Source organism: Phallusia mammillata, chromosome 1, assembly GCF_965637545.1.
Source record: "Phallusia mammillata chromosome 1, kaPhaMamm4.hap1.1, whole genome shotgun sequence".
NCBI lineage: Eukaryota > Metazoa > Chordata > Ascidiacea > Phlebobranchia > Ascidiidae > Phallusia > Phallusia mammillata.
The window spans coordinates 16,624,980-16,650,473 of NC_137252.1; the positions used below are offsets into that span (position 1 = coordinate 16,624,980).

At 36.6% G+C, this 25,494-nt stretch overlaps 3 protein-coding genes and 1 long non-coding RNA gene across 4 annotated transcripts in view; 1 reads left to right on the forward strand and 3 right to left on the reverse strand.

Moving 5' to 3' along the window:
- LOC145234657 (nesprin-1-like) overlaps positions 1–25,494 on the forward strand; it is a 226,022-nt gene that overhangs the window by 46,632 nt on the left and 153,896 nt on the right. The window lies entirely within an intron of this gene.
- LOC145209309 (uncharacterized) lies at positions 3,658–5,946 on the reverse strand. The gene is made up of 6 exons (XM_080079575.1): positions 5,504–5,946; positions 5,246–5,425; positions 4,965–5,168; positions 4,703–4,873; positions 4,510–4,636; positions 3,658–4,411 (listed from the first exon to the last, which is right to left on the reverse strand). Exons 1-6 carry the CDS (start codon positions 5,541–5,543, stop codon positions 4,141–4,143), a joined length of 993 nt encoding a protein of 330 aa, XP_079935701.1. The 5' UTR covers positions 5,544–5,946; the 3' UTR covers positions 3,658–4,140.
- Positions 8,040–10,248, reverse strand: LOC145205020 (uncharacterized). The gene is made up of 7 exons (XM_080077651.1): positions 10,011–10,248; positions 9,788–9,940; positions 9,355–9,555; positions 9,128–9,244; positions 8,949–9,065; positions 8,761–8,890; positions 8,040–8,419 (listed from the first exon to the last, which is right to left on the reverse strand). The coding sequence occupies exons 1-7, from the start codon at positions 10,057–10,059 to the stop codon at positions 8,107–8,109; spliced, it is 1,080 nt and encodes a 359-aa protein (XP_079933777.1). The 5' UTR covers positions 10,060–10,248; the 3' UTR covers positions 8,040–8,106.
- Positions 10,683–11,575, reverse strand: LOC145212480 (uncharacterized). Its single transcript, XR_013856718.1, has 2 exons — positions 11,483–11,575; positions 10,683–11,128 (listed from the first exon to the last, which is right to left on the reverse strand). It is a non-coding gene; the product is annotated as an uncharacterized LOC145212480 (long non-coding RNA).

The window sequence follows — 25,494 nt, forward strand, 5'->3', positions numbered from 1 at the left end:
TTTTTCTTTTGAATATCTACAACAATAAGTATTTTTTGTAGCCCTGTATAATCTTCCAACAGTTTCTACTAGTGTTATTGTAGTTTACCCACCTTCTGTAAAGGAGCCCAACAGCTACTACAAACAAAACAACAGCTAAAAGACCCATGGAAACTTCGAGTGGTTTCTTTCTCTGTAAATCTAAATAACATTTGGTGTTAGCGTGTTTGTTGCCAATCTTGTTACGACATTAAGTAATGTTCATGTAGTGTTATGTTTTGCCTTTATCTTGGTTACTTCACTTACCGACTTAAAAAGATAGAGGGACAGACAAAATGCTATGTTTCTGTCTTTGGATACGATGAAAGCAAAGTACGACGATTACTGACCTGTTTTTAAGCAAGGTATCCATGTATAGTGGAACTGTATTGGATTGTTCGAAGTATAGACAATTGTGACGTGTGACAAGACTGGCACAGGAACATTAAAGAAATTGCAGCTGTGTGATTTTTTAAATATATTTTTTCCGTTCTTCGCTTGAAATTTCCTATCTATTGTACATAATGGATAAAGTGTGTCTTATTTTAAGGCTTATGTAGTTGTTTTCACTCACCTTGCGTTTTAAACCAAATTCCTTCTGGTACCGATGAAAACGAAACAACAAACGCTGCCTGTCTTTTTAATCTTACAAACCAGGTGCATTGACGTGGAGCGCATTTATTTTTTTCGACCGTTACGACTCCGGAAGGTTCATCCAACATACGTGCTGTCGCGTATTGTCGTGTATTTCTCACTGCTTGTACGATATCTAATACATAGTAGAAATGATTTTTCACCAATGAAATTTCCCCTTTTTAAAAATTCATACCTGTCACGTAGAATGTCATAAGTAATATTATTGCTTTTACTATTGTCCAAAATTTCATCGTTCTCGTCTTTTTTTCAAACCCAGTTTAGTGTTGTTCAAAAAGTAACAATGCCTACATACTTTTAACGCTTTTATGTTGATCATAGTCGTTTAGCAGGTCATGCGTTGGGAGACGACACGACGCACGTCACTGTCGCTTGAATTTATTAAATTTGTCTCGCTAAATACGCTTGTGTCTTGCTTTAAGTTTCTGTCCCAACTTGTACGATTTTTTTGGTTCAGTTTACGACCGACGAATACATTTCCGAACACTTTGTACTACCTCAAAAATATTTTCAAACATGATCTTTACAATTACTGACAGTGGTAATATTATGAATATCTGGTAAAATAACCATAAATGAAAGTTAAAATGAAATTTCATTTAAAAGAATAAAAGAACTATGTTAAAATGATCAGTAAATGAATATGCCAGTGTGTTCAAGACCAGTTGCGATACCAAAGAAAGTCAGAAAACTCACAATACCTAAATACAGTGTTTACCTTGCATGAAACATGTAAAAAAGGTGACTATTTTTCATGTAATACATTATATTTCTCTTCCGCCTCTGAAATAACCGCCATACTTCTTAACCAACCACATTTTTCGGCTCACCGGCGCTTTGTATTCGGTAAATTTCATTTTCTACCACTTCTGCGAACTCACTAGGTCCACATTCGTCGTAAGAGTTTTCGAAGTCAGTAACATCTGTCATGACGTTTTCGGCGGCGGTGTAAACCACTTTGCTAAATAAACTGAATAGAACAAGAAGATGATACGAGATTAAGTACTGTTTGTTTTGCTGTAATTAAAAATGTATGTTTATAAAACGACCTCTTTGCCAATTTAAATGAACCAACCTTCTGCATAGCAAGCCGATAGCCAATGCTAACAAGGCGATAATTAGAACTGCGCCACCTGCTGTAAGTGCAATGAATAAAATGTTGTCGGTGAAGAGAAATTCCATGTTTTCCGTCGCTCCTGCAACACATTATTCAACATGCATAAATCGCAAACGAACAAAAGCATCAGTTAATTTTTGATGTACAAATCTACGGTTTTCCAAATATACCAACAAGATCTACCTGTCGATGTCGATCTGTTTCGGGTTGTTGATGATATTGCCATTGCTTTTTTCAGTTGTTGGCATTTTAGTTGTAACAATGGGAAAAATATTTGTACATCGTTTGGTAGGTTCGACAAGAATATGGTAATTACCGAAGTTTGAACAGGCCGTGATTTCATAATTGAAAGAGAAATCAAGGCTCGATTTGTAAACAATGTCTAGAGTTGGTGTTGAAATAGTGTCTCCATCGTTGTGAAAACAATGTTGGGATCCTCCGAAAATATTACGGCCTTGTGATGGCAATGTCTAGAGCAGGGGTCCGCAAATAGTGGGTCGCGACCCAAATTTGGGTCGCGAGACCTTCCAGTCTGGGTCGCGAAATATTTTAAATTTCCCAGGAATATAAGCATCGCATCTACAGTATTAATGAATTTCGGCTTTTTTCAACCTTTTAATTATTATTGCATTGTTACGTATGACTACGTAACTGTGACATACAGTCTATGTAACAATGCAAAAAGTTAAGCGCACCTATGCAAGCATGCGTTTTCTGATTAGCTGTGTTCTCAACACAGAGCCCACAGTTCTCATTTGTTAGTATAAATACGTTCGTTTCCCTACTGTTTTATGTGAAAATAGCAACTGACAATAGCATAATAGCAGTCTTAATATTGATATTTAGTTGATTAGTATTTTCCACAGACTTAATGCTTGGGTCGCGAGAATTTAGAGCAATTTTTTTAGGGTCGCGCCAAAAAGTATTTGCGGACCCCTGGTCTAGAGTACACACATAAACACGTTATAGTGGCAACCTGAAATTAAACCTTGTACAGTACAAACTTCCACCTGAAGCTTTCGGACTTAAACCCATTGGGACTGTACGAAAAGTGACAACCACAACTTGGCGGGGTTGGAGTATAAACTTCCATTTGCACGTGTCTTTGCACTCATTGGCGTCAACTGATACGGCACCCGTTGGTTTTGCTAACTTAAAAGTAATTGGCGTATCGGTCCCCCAATACGCACCACCTTTAAAATCAATACAATTTTGTTACTACTGAAATGGGGAGCATGTTAGAAAAACGACTTCTGTAAACCCAATTAATTATACCTGCAACTCCTATAATCACCACCAGAAACAGTGTACTTCGGTGATCCATGTATTTGAGCTCCAACGATGGGGTTTTGTTATCTGGTATAGTTCTGCTATACTGCCTATGGCTATAAGCTGGGATTCATCCAATAAATAGGCAATAATGCAACTTTTACTTTTCAGACAAGAGTTTTGAAATTTAATAAGTGATGGTCTTTTCAAATTGCGCGATCTTTAAGATTATCATCGATTTAATTTGTCTACGGTTATTTCCTTTAATGCCATACATTCGATGTGACTAGACTCAGAGGCTGTGGCGGCAATAACATAGTGGTTTTTAATATAACTTTGTGGTACAAATGTATTGTCTTTCATTTTGCGTTGGACCTCACACATTGATATGTCAGTTTCGTTGTCGACAATCCTATACACTTCATTATCACGTGATACAGACTCGGAGCTGACGTAAGAATTGGCGTCATAAGTTTGGGTGTCTTTTGTGTAAATTGCGTCAATAATTTTTGTGGAATAAAACCGAATCACATGCCAATTTTCTGTTAATCTTTTACCTTGGGTAAATTTAAAGACCGGGTAAACATAGCATGCACAAGACTTTGCAACGAAATGTATTCCAAAGAATGTACCTACGGTATTGGACAAAAACAAGCCAATGACAAATGTAAAGAAATCCTTTTCACTAACGATAGAAAAGGCTGATGAAATATAAAAGTTTAAGACTTCGATGAAACGTACATGAATAAACTGAAATTTACATAAAACATGGGCCCATTCCATCGCAGAACAATGGTGACGGATCTCATGCTTTGCTATTCATCTTTGCGCAAGCTACCACCACTTAAAGTTCCGGTAAGGGCCATTTTACTATTGACTTACATAGACATTCTTTACATGCATCTCAATCGAAAGCGTTTTACTGGTCAGGGTTTACGATGCAAAATCACGTTCACTTATATTAAAAATTACAACGAAAACACTAATAGGTTTCACAGTTTTTACGCATGACTTTTGCACATCAAATAAAAAGTAACATCAACAAGCTAAACCAGGCAAAATGGAAAAGAGATGTTTATTGGCTACATGTGGTACAAAACGTTGTCCTTTATCTCCGGTCCCGTCTCTACCGACTTGTAAAGTTCGTTGTAAACCATTTCCGTGACGCCAACTTTGGGGGCTGCTGTTTCCACATTTGGGCCGCGTGGTACATCGTCACGTGCTTCACTGAAGGAAACTGCGTACGTATTTACGTCTTCAGCAATTGTGTATACGTCATCAGTGTGTACTTCACCGCTTTCGTAGATGACTACTGAGTCGACTCTGGTTTGGGAAAGCGTCGCAAGCTTTGCACTAAAAACACAATAAAATGCTGGGTTATAATTTGTTGAAGGCATACAGCTTTTGACACACCAACGCTTGTTGTGTGCAAATGTAGAACTAAATCTTACCTTTTGCGCATACAAAATTTGGTTATCAGACCAGCGGCCAAAAGAATGAGAATGCTTCCAACAACTGCACCGATTATTATTATTATCTTACCGTCGTCTAACTGCTTGATTTTTGTATTGTTGTTACCTAAACATAAAAACATCAACAGGTTAAAGTCACGTTTATGTTTATCCCAAGCCTAAAAAACCCTACCCGACTGCGTTGATAATTCCGGAAAAGATGAATTTTGCGTTTCCGCTGAAAAAATAGTTTCGGTGGTGTTCTGGGTAACGTTTAATGTCCAAGTCGTCATTTCTGTCATGTTGAGTGTAGTTTTTATTACCGAGCTAGTTGTTTCTGTTGCTGCTGTCGATACAGTTGTAGCTAGGCAAAGGAATTTGGATTTTACCAAAAACACAACACAGAAAACACGAATCACTTTTTAGTTGGATTTCAATTTGATATGAAAACATACCTGAGCAGTTAAGTACTTCGTATCTTGCCGTCAAAGTATGTTTTGGATTATCAGCAACAAACATTAATTGCATTTTTGGCCAACTTTCGACAGGTCGAGTTATGTTGGTACAGCCCTGTACATTGTTTTGTTCGTCACAGGATAATTGTAACGGATCAGTAAACCGATAGCAGTCGGTAATACTCTTCGTTCTTGCACTCTTTTCTGGAATAAATAAATGAAGAACTCTAGTTTTTAAAGATATGCGTATAAATTGTTGTTTGTATTGAGGATTAATTTACCATCGGGAAAAGTAATTTGTCCGAATTTGGGGTTTCCGTGTTTGTTACGAATTTGAACGTCTCGGATTGTGAGATAAGTGCCGCTCGCCATTGTAGTTATCCATATGCAGGATTGATCACATTCACTGAGTAAAAGTTCCCCATTTTGTGCAGTCACTTTTGCCCTTGTCGAATTGATAACTAAATTCAAAGTAATGTACTATTTACAAAGCGATTTTGCTAGCTTCTAGCACCGTTTTTAACAATTAAAACACTAACCTGTCAACAGTAAAAGAAACATCAATCTCAGTGCCATCATCCTGGTTTAACTTAAAATTTTAATCTTGACTTCTTGAAACTGTCGCAATCACTCTACTTGTTACAGCGTTTTTTGATTTCCTTGTTCTATACGCAATGTATACATGTCATGCCATATAAGCATTGCGTTGCACATACCGTTTTCATGATTACGCATTTCATCCTGGCCTTACCACTTGGGCTTCCTCCCAACCACTTTACATTCGACAAACGCTGTATGTCGTTAATGACTAAACATCCAACAGTATTTATTGATCAAATGCATATTTTTCTTTTAAAATGACAAACTTTACACCTGGGTAGATTTTAAAGAAGACAGCGACTGTAACTATAGCAAAATACAGCGCTTGTTGGCCTGGCCCCTGAACGCGCATGTATCCTGTTTTATGCGTGATATTACTCAGTTTGGTTTCTGTGTAAGAAACTTGTACACGGGATAATGCCTTTCACCTATTCACAACGGAGGTGATGACGTACTGGTCGGATAGTTTGATGAAACAAAACAGCTGCTTGTCATACACATTTTAGTGGACCTTTTATTTTTTTAATTTGTCCATCTGGTAAAATACACACCTAGTTGATAAAGAATGTCAAAACGGCCAAATGTAAAAAGAGATACAAGACGATTACTGTAAGATTATTTAAGGAGCTTTAAACCACTGTAAAACAGTAACACTATATAACTTACATGGACCACGTGCTTTAATCAACAACCATACAAAATAAATAAAAAAGGGAATATCATTGCCCTTGATAAAGTACATTGTCTTTTATTTCTGGTAGCTTGACCTCTGCCGATCTGTAGAGTTGGTTTTTAACCATTACTTTTTCGTCTTTAGTTTTGGGATGTGCAGGGTTTTGAGTTGCGTCGAGGTTTCCATCTGGTACATACAAACAGTTGACCACCATCCCTGTCTGTTGGTTGGAATCAATATCTTCGTATTGTGCTGGTTTGGAAACATTGACTGCTGCATCATGGTTGACAGGTCGCTGTCCGCTGTTTGCATACAGTGGCTGATGTGGTATGCGCTTTCTCCTGCTGTGTAAAAAAGGACGTGCGTTTTTTACAGTTAATTTGGGTAGGGCAAATGCATTGTTTTACGAAAACAAACTACTACTCTTTCTTACCTACTGAAGATGCAAATTGTAGCCACAATAGCAATGAAAAGAATAATGCTTGCTAACCCAAGCCCCACTGCTAAGCCGGTCGAATCATACTCGTTGGATTCGGTCGTATTATACTGATTAAAATCGGTCGCATTAAACGATTCCGTTGTACTCGCGGTGTTCAATGTTTGATGGACCGTGGTTGTATCTAAAAAAATAATGAAAACTGTTGACTTGTGATTTTCTATAATTTGGCACGCATTTTACTACATACTTTTGGCAAAAGATACTTTTAATTAGTCATGATTATGCGATCTCATACCTATAGGTTGTGGGAAGAAGGTATAGTTTGCCCACACAGCGTCGTTGTCGTCGGAAGACAAAAAGCGAAATTCTATCCGCCCATTGCAATTTGTAAATACTTGACAGTGTCTCGGATGGGACAACGAACAACCGCGTCCATTTTGAAGTATATAGCATTCATTTCTAGCATTCCAGTCTATTGTCTTCTGAATGTCTGGAGTTTCCACAACAAAACAACGATAAAAAAGTTTGTGATGTTTTACTACAAACGTCCTGGTTAACTTACTTGGTCCACACGCAATATCGAAATGTCCGTTCCTTCTGTTCACAAAGTTGGTTGTCAACGAAGTTAGTTTTATTTCCTCATTAGGTTGGAGGTTAGTTGACCACTTGCATGTTCCTTTACAGTTGCCACCGCTTTCTGTTATAACCCCACTAGGTTTCACTAATTCGGGTATGGTTAGGGACCGCATTGAATTGATAAGGCGTTTCAAATATTTATCTGACTACACGTGTTAAGCGGAAAAAATATTTTCTTGTTTTATTCGTAAAACATCAAAAATATTGTTATGTGACTTATAAACCCTACCTCAATACCACACAACACCATACTTTCCACACTGTCTAATCTACTGGGCTGTAGTGACTTCCGTGTATTAAAAATAGTGATACCGACACTCATCATCATTTGTGTATTTTTAGCCTCTAGTTAAGTGGTAAGCAGGCTTTAGTAACCCTTCAATATGTCCCCATTAGTCTTGTGGAGGAAAAATGCGCATGTCAGCTTTCCATGTAAGGTTTTGTCACGATACCAATTTCCGAACAAAAACATAAATGCGTTCCCAAACAAAAAACGACTTCACACATTACCTGTGCCTTTGTTAACATTTTTGCTGCAATTAGTTGTACTGGCTGCTAATACAGAACATTTTTGCTACCATTCATTCATTGAGAGTTTTTTCCATACTACACCAATCAATGGCCAAATGTACCAAGTTCTTGCCCTGGTCTGTCTGCCATTTGTCTTTAGACACAAGAAAAGAAAACCGGAAGAGTTTTGGTGTACTTGCCATCGTGTTTGATTCGATGTGGTGACAATTCTTTATTCAACAGAAATTCTTTTACTTTCGCTTTTGTATTGTTTACAAGCAACATTACATATGATATAAAATATTGTCTTTTACTTCCGCGTGCGAACTGACTCCATGGTACAATTGATTATCAACCATCACTGGTTCGTAATCGGTCTGGCCATCAACACCTACATTGCCACCGGCACCGCCATATTGGTAAATGCTATTGTAAACCATTTCATTTCCGTCGTTTGCGTAGGTTTTAGAAGCGGCCAATACATTATTTGAAGATGGTGTGTTTTGGCTTTGGTTACTCGCTGTTATATGACAAGCTTCTTCGTAGACGTTTTCGGTCTGAAAATTGTTGTTCGTTGGTGATTCCTTTTGTTTTCTTCTGCAAATACAAATCCGCATAATGTCACTACACCTTTACGTACTGTGTTTACTTTTAGTGTACAGGAAAAGGTTGCAGAGGGTTGTAATTAAGTATAAACGGAATGAAAAGTTTAACTTACAAACACAGCCATATTTGTTCCTAAATTATGTTCTGTTTCAGTCAAATGCCAAACCAAGATTTGATAAAGCAATGGTTAAAGAAAGCTCTTCCAAATCTGCGTGTGAGATTTTTTAGCAGGTCATGATTTCATATTTATCGCCATCGGTACATACAAGCGGAAACGCTATTTTAGGTTTGTGTACTGGTTAGACGTGAAACTATTGACTGAAAACACGAACTTTTTGTTCTTGTAAAACATAATTGCCACAGCAACGAGTATGAGGAGTAACACGAAGGCAACTGCCAATCCCGCTATTAGTCCGACACTTATTGAGTTTCCGAGTAATTTCGCGTCTGTAACAGTTGTATCTAAAAACAACACGTTGGGTTATACCAGTAATATAACATAAATCACAAAACTACTGACTGGAAATTTCTGTAGTAATTTCATTGGTCGTATTAAAACGGGTTGAAGAGATCGGTGTAGTACTTCCCGAACTTGAAGCCGTCGTGGCTTTTAAGGTTGTTGTACTTCTTGTAGGTGCTTAAAATGAAATGAAATCGTTCTTTTTTAATACTGCGCATGACCAGTTACTGATGGCTTACAAGTTTGTATCGGCGTAGTGGTGGTGGTGGTTGACTGCAGTGTTGTACTGGTTACTTTCTTAGTCGTAGTTGACTTGGAAGTTGTGGTTGTCACTTTTGTGGTCGTACTTGGGGTAGCTGCAAAACATGAAGCACGCGTTTGTCTTGAACATGTGCTTTTCGTACTATACATTTTTTACATATTCAATCAATGCGTAAATCATACTTCTACCTTAATTAGTACTTACGTTTTGCGCAATCGTACACTGTGTATCGAAAAGATAAGTTGTCCTTTTTATTGGTCGGTTTATACGACAGCTTTATACTATTCCAGTTTGGGGGACGTTCGATATCCGGATTTGAGCAAAGGTCGGAATTCGGATGATTACACACTTGCTGGTTGTCGTTCACGTAAATAGTGCATGCCCCATTCTTTTGAGTTGTGTCGACTACAAAATAGTGTGTTTAAACAATTGTTTTTCGCTGTACATTGTTTGTTCTGGTTGGCTTAAACTACTTACGTTCTTACTCAGTTTCATTGCTAACGCGGTAAAATGGCAGGTTAGAATATACGTTCTGACACAGAGTCACACTGAACATTTCAGCTTTTTCTTAGTCAATGCTTTCCCTAATCTAAGCAATACATTTATTTAACGAAATCACAGTTCTGTTGAAACTCACTGCCAGTTTGTAGCAGCTCATCGTACAACATAAGTCGACTCCCATGTTTAGGCGACAGTGTCCAAATGCATTCATCATTACAATCTGCAGCAGAGGTTTCAATTTTTCCGTTTCCGGTGACTTCAAGGTGCTCGTTTTTCGTGCAATATTTACCTTAGTTTACAAAGTTAGTTTTGCACCCTGCCACTAGAGAGTGTGCATAACAGTATTCAAGTCAACTTACGTGTGCACCGATAAAACAAATTGCGTCTTGTGCATTCACACGACAGCATGTCGTAACCTCGAGACAGAGAAACAGCTTTCTTAGTTTCTTTCCGCTTGTTCTTTTTGCCCAACTCACAACCTTTACCAAGATACGCCACTTGTATTCACTGAACTGCGTTTTTACTTCAAATTATTAAAGACCTTTCAAAGTTCTATTCAATTGTGAATTGTGCAACTCCTGAAACGCTTTTCTGTAATGGTGCTTGTCGGCTTGTAACTTAGTGCTACTGCCCCTTGGTAGTTAGTAAAATCGTGCTTCGACGCACCGGAAAACCACCATCGGTTCATATTAAGTTGGCGAATAATTACGACCCAGTTTGCATGATTTATTGAACGACTTGTGATGATAACCTTATATTGACAATGTTATGCAAACTGGGTAAAGTATTGGTTTCCGATTGTACTTTACAGTATTACAAGTTTGGAATCGTTTATTTCCAGGAATATACAGATCAAATATATTTAGTTTATGCAAGCATCTTCACTGAAGATGTACGATAGCCAACTGATTTTAGCCTGGAAATAAACGTTTCCAAACTTGGGATATACGATATGAAAGGGTGAAAACTTTGCAAGAAGGGTAACAGAAAAGGAAATGTTTTCCAGAATCAATCAATTTACTAGCATTTACTTCACAGTAATTGATTTGCCACTTTCGAAAAAAACACGAAAGTGATGAAACTTGGTCGATTTAAGAATTACATTTAAACGGCGAAATAATCAACAAGGTTGTAATGGCACAAAAGTTGACACGATTGCAAAGGTATAAACCCGATCCGGCTTATGTCGTTTTGCGAATGCGTAAACGAAACACAGCGCTTGAATTACAGCGACACAACCCAATAACGCTAAATGACCATAAATTTTTTTTTTACTTGAGCATACACATCAGTTACTGGAGTTTCTTCAACTAAGCTACGTTCTTGGTTGCCATGTATAGAAATGTAGTCAGGGCTTCCATTGGTGATAATGTTCCTGGGCCTAACTTCGGCACAGCTGTAATAAATTGTCGGGTCTGATACCGCCGTTGACACAGTTGGAAGATAGTCCTTTTTAACACTGTTTTGACGCTTCCGCCTTTAAAATGAGCAAAGTTTTCAATTACGTTTTTTTTTTTGAAATAAGAACCGTGAATTTCTGCTACCCTTCAACTGGCGTTTAGTTTAACTTCCGTTAATAAAGAAAGCCAAACATAATGGTGAAAATAACGGCCCAAATAGACGTAAAAAGCGACATGCTTTATATTTTAAACGTTTAGGGCCTAAGAAAATGCTCATGCCATCATCAGTAATATGAAGGCCACATCAGTTGAAATATATACCTTTTTTTAACGGAAGTTATACTAAACGCCAGTTGAAGGATAGCACGGATCAGTTACACGTCTATACAACCTTGTTAGATTTTACCTAAAGCACATATATTTTTCTTTACCTTTTCAAAGTTAGAAAAGTGATACTTGCAGCCATTGCAATTAGGATGCAACCAGTTATGGGAAGGGCCACTTTTATAGCTGTGTCATCTCCTCCTCCGCTCAAAACCGTTGAGTTAGACACGTTTAAACCTAAAAAAATTCTAAAGTTGCTTGATTAAAATTAAGTTAGTTGATTTACTTAAATTTAATAAAAACGAACTTCAAATGAACCAAATTTTTCAGTGTTCTCAAAGCTTGGGCGCAAACTTATTTTGCTGTCTTGTATATTTTTATATCATGAGTACAAGTAATGTTTTGCCCTTAAAGAAAATTAACTTTGTCCGGTCCCAGCACTTCGCTTTTTTAGATACTAGCTTACTCGATAGCTGCAACATTCTGTAGGTCATATGAACTGATCGGAAATTAGAACCCTTCGAGTACAAAGCAATCGTGTGCAGAGGGTTTGTGATTTGTATGTACTCCAACTTGGAACACATTCCTTTCACTTTTTTCCACACTTCGGGTGTTGTGATTTGCTGCGTCGAAAGCGCGAAACACAGCATGTTGGGTCTATTACCACACAGTCGAAAAACGTCACCCTCTACAGTTTCCTCTGCAAAATGGTCAAAGATATTTACCCCTTGATATCAAAGCAATTGCGTTTGGTTGCACAAAACAACAAAAACAGTCAAAACACAACAATAAAGTTACTCCAAGCGATATATTCTCTTTTCTTTTTTCTCCAAGTTTTACTCGAATCACTATTTAAAATATACCGTTTGGTAAAGCTAAACTACAAATCCTATTACCTTTGGTCAAACTGAGGTATCCTGTGCAAAACGTATCGCGACCAAGGCGCTTGTCAATGCAATAACCATCTGTACAGTCGTTAACTTTTAGATTCATGGTCAGGATTCTGATGACTAATACAGCACCACCAGAACTAAGATCAAATGTCCATGAACAGGGTTCTGAATAACTCTCCCAAAATCCCACAGATATTTTTTGACGTCCGATCATCGTCTTGCTGCATGTTGTGTTTATTAGATTAGTTCCTGTAGTTTTACCACCGCATGCTGAATAAACACAAAAGGTTCATGACCTCGAAGAAAGGAAAACGTTCTTTATAAATGAAAACATTATGTTGCATGATTTTACAAATTTACCTGTCTTACCTGCAGTTATGGCAGCCAATATCAACACTAACTTTTTGTCGAAAATAAGTTTGCTTCTAGACATGTCTTACAAACTGTTGGTCCCCTTGTGTGCGTGTTGTTCAAAGTGGAACGATTGTCTTGTGTTGTCGTTATAGACACTTTCATGCTAATTTGTCTCGTTAGTGATGACGCTGTCTACATTACTATTACTATTTTTCTTCCTCGAAATTGTAATCAATTAATTGTAATTTAAAAAATTATGGCATAATGAAAATAAAAGACGCAATTATCAAGAACTAATGATTTTAAACTTAAATTATTAGTTATGTAAAGTTAATGTGTTTTTCCAATGGGATGTACAAATGGATACACTTTGGTCAATCCAAAAATTGCTTACCACCCATTGTGCCAAATATGCCTTTTGAGATGAGCTTTACCAACATAACACGTATGTGAACAATGGGTCCTTACTTTCCAAAAGCATCATATCCGCTTAATCATGTTTCCTGTAAGGTTGACGTATTTCTACGTAATACATGTGTGTGAGGTCAAACTGCCCACACTTCAGGTTACACAATGCTCGAATGCTATTTCCAGCACCATACCAGTTTGGATTAAAATAACTATTAGTTTCGAATACATACTCTGGCACATAATTGACTCACTTCATTATTTACACCACTTCCAATGATAATCATATACTTTCAGTTATCGAATAATGACAAATGTATGTACAGTAAAAAAAACATAGTAAAAATATGTGAATTTTTATCATTGTAAGGAATAAAGTTGTCACTGTACACAATTTTTTATCATTGTACACAATAAAGTTGACAATATGTCATTTAGTTCACAATGTCATTATCTGTCACTTATTTTTCAAGACTTGTCAACTACAGAGTAGGTAGCTTCATCTTGCGCAAGTTCCACTCCTCTGTGACTTTTTACTGTCCCACGAAAGGTATAAAGAATATTGTCAACCATTCGAGGTTTGTTTACTTCAGTATAAACGTCACCACTCGATGTTGTTGGGGTTTCTTTAGGAAATACAGGACTCTCTGGTTTTTGTGTTTCACTTGCACTCTCATTCTTTAAGTCATTTTTGCCAGCCGCTATATTGTATGTTGAGCTGTAAGCGTTTTCCTGGTCCACAGAGGATAGATTTTGATAACGCGAATCAACATAAGCAACTGCAGGTGATTCGTCAACTCTTGTTGGAGTGTTTTGGAATGGCTTGCGGCGTTGCGTAGTTTTTTGCTTTTTCCACCTGCAGACGTTAATAAACCTTTACATATATTACAAGATCTAATCAATTATACGAATTCCTACCTAACAAAACATATCACTACCACCACAATAACGAGCAACAAAACTCCGACCGATGCCCCGATTGCTGCAGCGAGTATCGTGGAATTGTCAGAATATGTTCCAGTCGTGCTTTCACCTGAAAAGGCTTTGTACACCGTTTACGGTAAAATACGTGTTTTATACAAAAGGCCAGGTTGAGCGAATTTTATTTAAATAAAGACAGTCGTTGGTTGCAAAAATCGAATCTTCATTTGTAAAAAAAACACCAAAAGTAGCTTTACCTGTTGATTTTGTAGATAACCTGGTCGTGGTGGTTGTTGCGTGAAAAGGTGAATCTAAAATAAGACTTGGTGTGGTATGTGGTAAAAATATAAATTACCTTTACTTTTTTTAAGTTACCTGTTATGTTCACAATGTAATACTTTAATCCGAATCCGAGTTGGTTTGTATCTTGTCCGTCCGAATAGAAATATACTGTCCATCGTGGTTTACTTGACCTTAGCAAAGTAGTGTTTGTGCAATTTAGTGCGTCTTTCCATTTGTCCAGTTGTTTACTTGAAATGTTTGTGCCATGAATCACGTAACACTCGCCTCCTTGCGTCTCTCCGCACAAATTTAATAAATCTGTTTCATTGTGGTCTGCAACATATTCACACATTTCGAATACAGTTTAGATGGTATTTTATTGCACTTACCTTCTGTAAACGTTAGATGGTCTACGCATGAGCAATTGTATACGTCTTTGTTTTGACAAAAAAGTTTGTTGTTTCTCTTAATTTGCAAATAGTTGACGTGTATTATCATTAGTTCGTAAGTTACATCGATAGCAAACTTCCATTTACACGCTTGGTTAACTGGATAAGTTTTATCTGTTCCGTTTTTTTGTGGGGACCTAATGCTTCCATTCTTTTCTGTTATATATCCGTCTGTTACGTTGCATGTTAGTTGCGTCGCTTTTACATCAGCTGCAAGCACAAGAAATTGCAGTAATTTAAATGTTTGGAAATTACCCATGATATGAGTTTGCTAATAATAATAAATTTGATTTAACCTTTCTTACCAATGAGAATAGTCACGGCTGTCAATAGAAACATCATTTTGAGGTTGCATGTACAACCAAACTTGTGGACCGACAAAACACTAGAAAAACTAACTGATTTTTCTGCCTAACAACTAAAGCAAGTTGGTTCCTAAAGTTTTCCTTCGGACTATTCGTTGTAACTTTAAAACTACACGCTGGCTCATGTCGCTAGCCAAACTAATAACTACACATATATTGCTCATCATCTGCGTGACGACATGTTAGGTTTCCAGGTTGCAGTGAGGTTGTATGAATCAGGTGTAAAATCTAATTGTATAGTGACAGTCTTGGTTCGAATGTAATGTGTCATTGGTTGCGACGTATTGTTTTTATTCCACACTTTCATTGACCCTGAAATCCAGTGGCTCTTAACTCGTTTTAGGCTAGTGACCACCATTTGAATCAAATGAATTTTGTAGACCAGCCCATTGTTAAATGGGGACAGAGAAAGCATCCACAACAAGCATATTGACTTGAAATACATTCTTTCAAAACAGAATTCGGAGAAGTTATATCAAACTACTTTACACCTAACGATAAATGTTTTTTTGTACGAAACGTTGAATGAACTGTGGCCTATTTGTAATTTTTCACCAAATATACTTAACGTCCTGTGGACCACCGAAAAAATCATTATGGACCACCAGGTGGGAACCATTGTTGCAATCGTTGCAGAACCTATATTATTTTGGGGCGTTTACTGAGTTTAGGTGAGCAAAGTATTGAAAAATACGGTACAGTTTAAAAAAAAAAATCCAACTCGCATCAGTCGAGTAGTTGTGGATGACTTAGTGTTAAACTTTGTTAAGTTTTTACAGTATTATTTTTAAATATCATTTCGAAGCAGTTAATTTTTATGAACGCGTTTAAAACCTCAAAACACCATCAATGTTTGTTTTTTTGTTAACTGTTTTGTTCTGGTGTTTTAGTATCACCGTTTACACCGTTAATATGAGATGCTAAAAATGACGTAATGTTTCGATGCAACACGTACTTAGATGCTTTAATAATAATAAAACAACTGTTTCTTCCCAAAAAGCAAAACTACAAACCCAACCGGGTTTCTCTTCTCTCTAAGACCAAACAACAATTTTTGTATTTCGGTTGAAAGAGCCTCTGATTTTGTTGAGTTTCAAGTAACTTAAAGCTTATGCAATCAACACCATCAACTAGGAATGTGCTTATGAACAGCTTTATACACAGCATATTTTCTAGCGTTTGGTGTGTAATAATATATTTTGTTGGACTGTAAGCACCTGGATTCGCACGGTAGCTTGCGCAACAAAATATTAGTTCATATGTTTTGTCCTAAAATGATAGTGTAATGTAAAGGTTGATAGCCTACTTAAAGTATTATAGGATACTTTGCTTTTTTTATTTGCCTGCAGTTACAATAACAATAAAATACCTAACCAGAATCTAAATTGGTTCGTATCGTGACTGTCCGAATAGAAATTACCCGACCATAGTTGTTTACTAGATCAGTGTGGTCCAACTTTATTTTGTTGCGGGCCATTTAAAATCGTTAACTTACTACGCGGGCCAAGGTTTAAATTTTTGCAGGAAAAACCTTTTTCTGGGCCAACTCTAGGGTAACTATACACCTTTTTTACCTATAGATAAGTTTATTTTTATACTTTATAGTTATTTACTCAGTAGAAGCTGTCAAAAATATTCAGTTTCCACTCTAGCGCAGAAATGCCCCTGAACGGTTTGGAGAAGCAGAACCCTTTATTACATAACAATGCCTTGTCATGCGTCACAATAGGAGATTTTATAGCATTTAGTGTGCGTTAATCCTGATATATTAAAAACATTGAATTACTGAAGACAAAACTTATAGTTGTCATTAAAATGTTGGGACTTTCGCGGGCCAACAAAATTATCTCGCGGGCCACAATTGGCCCGCGGGCCTGCAGTTGGACCACGCTGTACTAGATCAACAAAGTTGTGCTTTTACAATTAAATTCCTCTGTCCATTTATCTCGTTGTTTTTGTAACATATGGGTGCTATGAAGAAATCAGTTCACTTTAACACTAGTTTTAAATAGTATACGAAGTTTACTTTATACTTTCCTACCGATTAGAAAAACCAAAATTGTAAATAAAAACATCAGTTTTCTTTTGCAGAATTTGTCGGAAACGCACTATGTAAAAAACAAGTTGGTATGTGTTGCAATTAGCTGCTTATCATGTTATTATCCTAATATATAATGGTCGAATTGTTTGTTCCTCTTATTTTTTCTTCGACATGAAAACATACAAAAGTAAATTGAAAATTGTCTGTTGACGTGATAATATTGTACAATAACGCATGTAAAAAATAGTGATGGTATCTGTGTTGTTGACATAGGTTTCATCACTAAAAGTTTTAAACTAGAGGGTGACATTCTTTAGTTGTGATTACTCGATTTCCACGTAGTCGCATTTCTGAACTGTCATTGGAATTTCGTAAAATGCGTTGTGTGAGGCGGCGTCAGGTTTAGGTTGTTTGTTGATGTTCCTTGCAACGTTTGCAGAACTACATGCGGGACTTGGTACAACGTATTCTGCTGCAACGTTGGCCATGTTGGAGTTAACGTATGTAACTTCTGTTGGATTACTCGTAACCTTAGATGAAGCGTCAATCTGTTGTTTTCGTCTGTAAAACAAAAGTCACAAAGTTTTATTTTACTTTCTTTGCCACAGCAAATTTTTAGGCTTTATGCATTAATCGTTGTGAGAATTGGGTCACTTATGATCAAATACGTATTGGGTTCGTAAACGTAAGCCTACCTCAAACAACACAGAATCAGGATAATCAGCAGCATTAGCAGTATTCCACCCGATGTCCCAGCAGCAACAGCAATGATAGAAATTGAGTTATTAGCATCATGTTCTGGAACCGAGAAAAAATGCCCAGGAATTTTTTATATATGTATGATTTTGGTTAAGTTTGAGAAAGTACTCGTCGCAATTTATATTCTGTGTATTTTAACGCGGTATGTAACAGCGGGATTATTTTTATAATCCCAAACATTTCATTACCTGTTGTGAGTGTTGTATTGGTCGTCGAGGAAGTTGTTGTGTAATTAGCTGTCTCTGAGATAAATAGAATAGTAAAATGGTTATAATTTGGTTATATACACTTGTGTCATTGTTTGTGTTACAGTAAATTTTTACCAACAATTTTGTTTGAAAGACGATGTTGTGTCGGTACTTGGTGTAACTTCTAATAAAAAGATTCGGTATAGCGCCTTCAATGGGCCTGGCGTACTGTGATTCTAATAAAAAGATTTTAAAATTCGATTGATATTTTATGATCGATACTTTAAAATTCGATCGTATTTTATGATTGATACTTTATTTAATGCTTTTACATTTTACCTACAATAACCTAAAGCATACAGCCTCCGCATAAATACGTAGACAAAATTATTAATAAGTTTATGAAAGTGTTTGAGTGTTTATTGTCAGTCTTTGGGATGATGAAGTTGGTAGAGAAAAATTGTTGCCGAAATGACAGTACAAGTGAAAAATTTGTTGGAATTCAAAGTATCTGCCCTTTGAAAACACCAATACGCATAATCACCTGTTGACGATTTTGTAGGCAATGACTTTGTTGCAGTTGTAGCTTGAAACATATTAGGGGCAAAATCTACGCAAAATATTTTAGTGTGGTAATATATCACAATTTGGCTTTTTTTTGGTTACCTTCAGTTACATTAACAATATAATACTTTAAACCGAATCCAAGTTGATTTGTATCTTGTCCGTCCGAATAGAAATATACTGCCCATGGTTGTTTACTTGACCTTAGCGAAGTGGTTTTTGTGCAATTTACTCCTTCTTTCCATTTGTCCAGTTGTTTACTTGAAATGTTTGTGCGATGAATCACGTAACACTCGCCTCCTTTCGTCTCTCCGCACAAATTTAATAAATCTGTTTGATATTGAGCGGGGCCTGCAACTTTAAACATTCTAATATAGTTTAAATACATCTTAGATTGTATTTTATTGCACTTACCTTCCCTAAACGTTAGATGGTCTGCACATGAGCAATTGCTTATGTATTTGTTTTGACAAAAATCATTTTTGTCCTGATGAATTTGCAAAAAGTTGATGTGTATTATCATTAGTTCGTGAGTTACATCGATAGCAAAGTTCCATGTACACGCTTGGTTAACTGGATAAGTTTGATCTGTTTTGTTCTTTTGTGGGGAACTAATGCTTCCATTCTTTTCAGTTATGTCTCCGTATTTTATGTTGCATGTTAATTGCGTCGCTTTTACATCAGCTGCAAGCATAAAATAGGTATCGCCGATTTTAGGCATTTGTATGTTACTCGAGATTCAAAATGCATTGATTATTTAAATATAATATACAGTGTTGGCTTAAAGCATCCTTACCGACAAGAAGAATCATGACTGTCAGTACAAAAATCATTGTGCCCTTCATAGAAAACGAAGTTGTCTGATTAACGAAGTACCTATAAAAACCAACTAACATTTGCTATCTTGCGAATAAAGAAGTCGGTAGTATGTATTACTTTTATAATGAATTTACATGTATACAATCTGTAGGTTAACACCTTGCTCACTGTCTACATGTATTTAAGCATGATACTAGCTGCTCAAACCACAAGGCGCTTATTGACGAAGTGTTCTATTTTCTCGTTGAAGTATGACTCAATTAATCAGAGCTAACACCTAATTGGAATGATACACCTACCTCGAAAGCAATGTGTCATCCTATTAGATGCATACATTGTGCTTGCATCATTGACTTATTTGATTTTTGCACTACAAAAAAACCCTCAAAATCGAAAGTGGTGTTAGTGTAAATTTGTTTAACTTTTAGAGCGAAAATACGAAACAAGGAACGCATATGTTGCAAACTTTGTACCTTTGTTATATTATCACTACTCGTGAGTCATTTGTTTTGCAAATAACTTTTTTTAAAAACGCATTTTTTGTTGTTGTGGCTATCATCAGTCTCCACAGTTGTGGAAAGTCTCAATAAGCGTTGTTGTGTCAGGCTTCGTCAGATGAATGTCGTTTGGTAATCTTCCTTCCAACGTTATTATTGTAACGTGAATATTCAAATAACTTAAAAGTTACAAGAGACGTAGTCGGGGGTTGTGGTTTAATTTATTCAACTCTCAAAGCAACCGTCAGATACTAATAGCGTTCATAAATAGTCTGCAAAATAAATTATTCTTAGAACGGCCACAAAACTTCCTTTTACCATTCTTCCTTACCATCTTAAGCTGACAAAAATCTATAGCTTTGGGCGGTACATTTTTTATGGTTATAGTTTTGTTGTTGGTTTTTCGCGCTCGCACATTCCTGTGCATTTGGAACGTCTGCTAACACTGACGTTTGGGAGACCATAATGCACTTTATTGTCCTAAATGTGTATATAAATATTACTTGACGGGTGGTACTAAATTCCGCATGGTAACTTTTGGTAACATAGGGTATCATTCGGTGTTTTAATATCACCGTATACAGTTTGCAGCGTTATTTTGAAATGCTAAAATGGCGTTTGAAGCTTGCAAAGATATTCTTTTGTCAATAACTTTTATTAGCTTTGCATCGGTTTAGGAACTTAAGTATCAGTAATGTTTTCTTGTTTATGTTGTTTGGATAGGTAAACGCTTCGACATGAAATAAAGTCAAAGATAAACTGAAAATTCTCGCTTTTTGCGTTTGTTTTATTGTCTGTTAATGTGAAAAACATTGTAATATTGTACAATTACACATGTAAAAATGTGGTGATAGCCTTGTTGTTGATATAGGGTTCATCACCCAAAAGTTCAAATTAGAGTGACATTCTTCAGTTGTGATTACTCGATTTCCATGTAGTTGCATTTCTGAACAGGCATTGGTATTTCGTAAAATGCGTTGTGTGAGGCGGCGCCAGGTGTAGGTTGTGTGTTGATATTTCTTGCAACGTTTGCAGAACTACATGTGGGCTGTGGTACAACGTATTCTGCGACGGCGTTTGCCATGTTTGAGTTAACGTACGTAACTTCTTTTGGATTACTCGTACCCTTAGAGGGAGAGACAATCTGTTGTTTTCGTCTGTAAAACAATGATCACAATTTTTTATTTTACCTTTTTCGCCACAGCAAATTTACAGGCCTTAGCCATTATTCGTTGTAAGAATTGGGTAATTATGATCAAATGCGTATGGGATTCGTAAACGTAAGCCTACCTCAAACAACACAGAATCAGGATAATCAGCAGCATTAGTATTGCAGCCGATGTCCCAGCAGCAGCAGCAGCAGTGATAGAAATTGAGTTATGAGCATCTGGTCCTGGAACCGAGACAAAAATATCCCCAAAACTTTTATTTATATGTATTATTTTAGGTACGTTTGAGAAAATACTCGTCAAAAGTTTAAGAAAATACTCGTCAAAACTCTGTGTATTTTAAGGCGAATTGTAACAACGGAATTAGTTTTATGGTCCTAAAAATGTCATTACCTGTTGTGAGTCTTGTTCTGGTCGTCGAGGAAATTGTTGTGTAATTAGCTTTCCCTGAGACAAATAGAAAAGTAAACTGGTTGTAATTTACACTTGTGTCATTGCTGGTGTTACAGTGGTGGTGTTCACCTTTTTGTTTGAAAGTCGACGTAGTTTCGGTGTTTCGGTGTTTGGTGTACGGACAGTATAAACAGTTATACTTATAGCACAGGGTTTTACACAACGTTTATTGACGTTGAATTTTACCAGCCTTTTTAACCCACTTTTAAGGGAAGGATACAAAATAAATTGCCATAAGATCAGTGTAAAAGTTTACTATCCTTTTACTATAATAATAAATGCAAGTATTTGACTGCTTCAAAAATTTCTAACATGAAAAACTTCCTCAAAAAATAGATAAGCACGTGAAGGACTGCGGTGTACTTACCTGACGTGATAGATTTAAAAAAGTGCAGTTGAAATCCAGCCTGGTTGTTTGTAGAACTCGAATAAAACTTGATGTCATATATGGATAAACTTGTTTTTAACTGCGACATCGTACTGCAACGGTAATAATTTTTATGGGTCCCCTTCCCTGAAGGGGACACATATTGATTTTACTCGATTTATTTGTTTTTTTTTTCTTTTTTTCTTTTTTTTTCTTTTTTTTTTCTTGTTTTTTTTTCTGCCCAAAGTTTGTCCACCTCGTTTTGCCTTGAAATGTTTGATGGATTTGGATGAAATTTTCACAGAAGGTAGATATAGTTATGTAGATGTGCCATTTGTTTTGTTTGACTCGATAGCCCCAGTGTTTACCCCACTAGCCCCCTAAAATGGGTAAATTTTGAACAATGTCCGAATTGGATGAAATTTGAAAAGTTTGTTCATTGTGCCATTTTAGGGCATCGTTTGTTGTGTTTTACACTGTAGCCCCAATATTTACCCCAGTAGACCCCTAAAATGGGTGATTTTTTTAAACAATGTCCGATTCGGATGAAATTTGGACAGTTTGTTCATTATGCTTTTTTAGGGCGTCGTTTGTTGTGTTTTACACTGTAGCCCCAATATTTACCCCAGTAGACCCCTAAAATGGGTGATTTTTTTAAACAATGTCCGATTCGGATGAAATTTGGACAGTTTGTTCATTGTGCTTTTTTAGGGCATCGTTTGTTGTGTTTTACACTGTAGCCCCAATATTTACCCCAGTAGACCCCTAAAATGGGTGATTTTTTTAAACAATGGCCGATTCGGATGAAATTTGGACAGTTTCTTCATTATGCCATTTTAGGGCGTCGTTTGTTGTGTTTTACACTGTAGCCCCAATATTTACCCCAGTAGACCCCTAAAATGGGTGATTTTTTTAAACAATGTCCGATTTGGATGAACTTTGGACAGTTTGTTCATTATGCTTTTTTAGGGCGTCGTTTGTTGTGTTTTACACTGTAGCCCCAATATTTACCCCAGTAGACCCCTAAAATGGGTGATTTTTTTAAACAATGTCCGATTCGGATGAAATTTGGACAGTTTGTTCATTGTGCTTTTTTAGGGCATCGTTTGTTGTGTTTTACACTGTAGCCCCAATATTTACCCCAGTAGACCCCTAAAATGGGTGATTTTTTTAAACAATGGCCGATTCGGATGAAATTTGGACAGTTTCTTCATTATGCCATTTTAGGGCGTCGATTATTGTGTTTCACCATGTAGCCCAATATTTACTGCTTAAGCCACCTATTTTTTAAAAAACGTCCGATTTGGATGAATTTTTGATAGTTTTATGAATTTGGCATTTGTAGCTGTCGAATATTGTGTTTCACCCTGCAGCCCTATTATTTACCCTACCAACCCCCAAAAATGTGTGAATTAATCAACAATACATTTTGACAGTTTGTATAATATGCCATTTTGAGATGTCAGTGTTTTATGCTATTTAGGCACACAAACTTATAACAATGTCTCAATTGCATGAGATTTAGACAGTTTGTACTTTACATAACTTTTTTTTTAGGAACACTACCAATCACTGTGTTTGACTTTATAGCACCGTTTCTTATGGTTGTCTGTTTACAACTTTGCGGTTTTGGGGACCCATGAGTTTCTGCCTGCAGAAACAAATCAAGATTATAAAAAATGTTGGCTAATATAGGACCCAATATAAATAAATATAGAGAATATATTACAGTTTGCAGAATAGGTTGTAGTGTATATGCTATAGTAAAATGTGCTAAGCCACCCTTCTAGTTCCATTTTGTTTGATTCTGTGGACTGTTTGGTGATCCCAACACAAAGCATGTTGTGTTTTTTGTTTTTCCACACATGTACAGTCGGTTTTCCTGGTCGTCTAAATACATCGTGTCACGAAAAAGATGTACAAACATTGTTTTAATAAACTTGGAAACTTACCGCCAAGTATAGTTAGGTAATCTTCGCATTTACAATGGTCCAAACTTCCAATGCAAAACTGATTTTTCTTATCTTTAACGATTTCCAAATAGGTTATCACAATGATCAAAACTTGCTTATCGGGGCTCATTGGAAATTTCCATGTACACGATTGATTAGCAGGGTACGTTTTGTTATAACGAAAGTCAAAGCCAGGTGAGGTAATTGTTCCATATGTGCTGTTACCTACATCTACACTCACATTGCAATTTTGACTGTTTGTTACACCTGAACAAACAAAACAAATTTGCATAAAAACATCCCGATTTTCAATCATAGAAATGCTTACTTGTAAGAAGTCCCATAATCAAGAACCCTTTTAGGTGAACTTTGTTTTCCGGAACAAAAAGTCTCCAAATTTTGTCCACGATCGTCATAGCTTCTGTGATATTTTTTTGCAATAGCTCGAACAACTAATTCCTGTTATTGGTCATTGCTGAATTGCCTCCAAAACTTCAGTAATTATGAGAAGTAGGCGTTTCGGGATGACAGTATTTGCAGCTTCTGCAAATTGTCTAAACTATTTTTGATTGTAGATATTTCTGTAAACGACTAGGGTCGAACTAATTTAGTCTGTTTAATTTCCCACTATTTTTCGTCACAACTGCTTTTAACCTACTGATAGCTAACTGCTAAAACATTTATACGGAAATAACGCGTAACTGCAGACAGTTCTGTGTAAGGGTCAACTTCCGAACAATTCATAGAAAGAAAAGCCTTAAAATTTGCCAAACCGCTTCATGGAAAATGAGTTGGTAAACACATGATTATTCTCCTAATGTCACAGAAAAATTGCTCTGTTGATTTTTTCATGTTGCAACACATCACACATTCCAATCTTATGAACCGCTGAATAAAAAGTACGAAGTTAACACAAATCGTTGTGAACAACGAGTGTTTTGTATGTCAAGTAGGACAACATTTTTTTCTAAATGCAAGAAACATTTGAGAAAAAGTTAATCTCGCGCTTACTTCCTTGGTGATTTATGTCATTACTGTCTTGTGTGGACGTCGCGTGCGAAGATACAATTTGATATTAAATTTTGTCACTGAAGAGGACATTTGTGAAGCGATGGCCAGCCGCAATTAAAATAAAACAGTTGAATTGATGATCATGAAAAAATCGTGCACATATTCATTGCTTGGATTTGCTCTGAATTCCGAATTGTCTGCCCGGTTTGATATCTCACATCTTGTAGTCCTGACATTATTTGAATCAGGCTATTCGTTTTTGTATCTCGTGTTCTCATTTCATTCCCGCGTACAAAACATTGTCCACATGCATACTTTCACTTTCTCCGTACAAAACATTGTCCACATGCATACTTTCACTTCCTCCGTACAAAACATTGTCCACATGCATACTTTCACTTCCTCCGTACAAAACATTGTCCACATGCATACTTTCACTTCCTCCGTGCAAAATATTGTCCACTTGCAAACTTTCGCTACCAGTTGCTTCTTGTTGCCCTTGAACTGTGTCGTGTCCGTTCCGGGAATGCGAAACTTCGTGGGGCAGGTCTACTGTATTTGGCTTGTGTACCACAGCATACATTTCACCATCTCCTTGGGCCAAATCAGACATTACGATGTCGTGCT

Excerpts from the sequence above, each read along its gene's own strand:
- LOC145209309 (XM_080079575.1), bottom strand. The coding sequence starts at position 5,543 with ATGATGGCACTGAGATTGATGTTTCTTTTACTGTTGACAG. Across the intron at positions 4,874-4,964 it reads CGAAGTACTTAACTGCTCAG|CTACAACTGTATCGACAGCA; the intron begins GTATGTTTTCAT and ends TCCTTTGCCTAG. Across the intron at positions 4,637-4,702 it reads GGAATTATCAACGCAGTCGG|GTAACAACAATACAAAAATC; the intron begins GTAGGGTTTTTT and ends TTTTATGTTTAG.
- LOC145205020 (XM_080077651.1), bottom strand. The coding sequence starts at position 10,059 with ATGCTGTCGTGTGAATGCACAAGACGCAATTTGTTTTATCGGTGCACA. Across the intron at positions 9,066-9,127 it reads CACTACGCCGATACAAACTT|CACCTACAAGAAGTACAACA; the intron begins GTAAGCCATCAG and ends TTTCATTTTAAG. Across the intron at positions 8,891-8,948 it reads AATTACTACAGAAATTTCCA|ATACAACTGTTACAGACGCG; the intron begins GTCAGTAGTTTT and ends TGTTGTTTTTAG.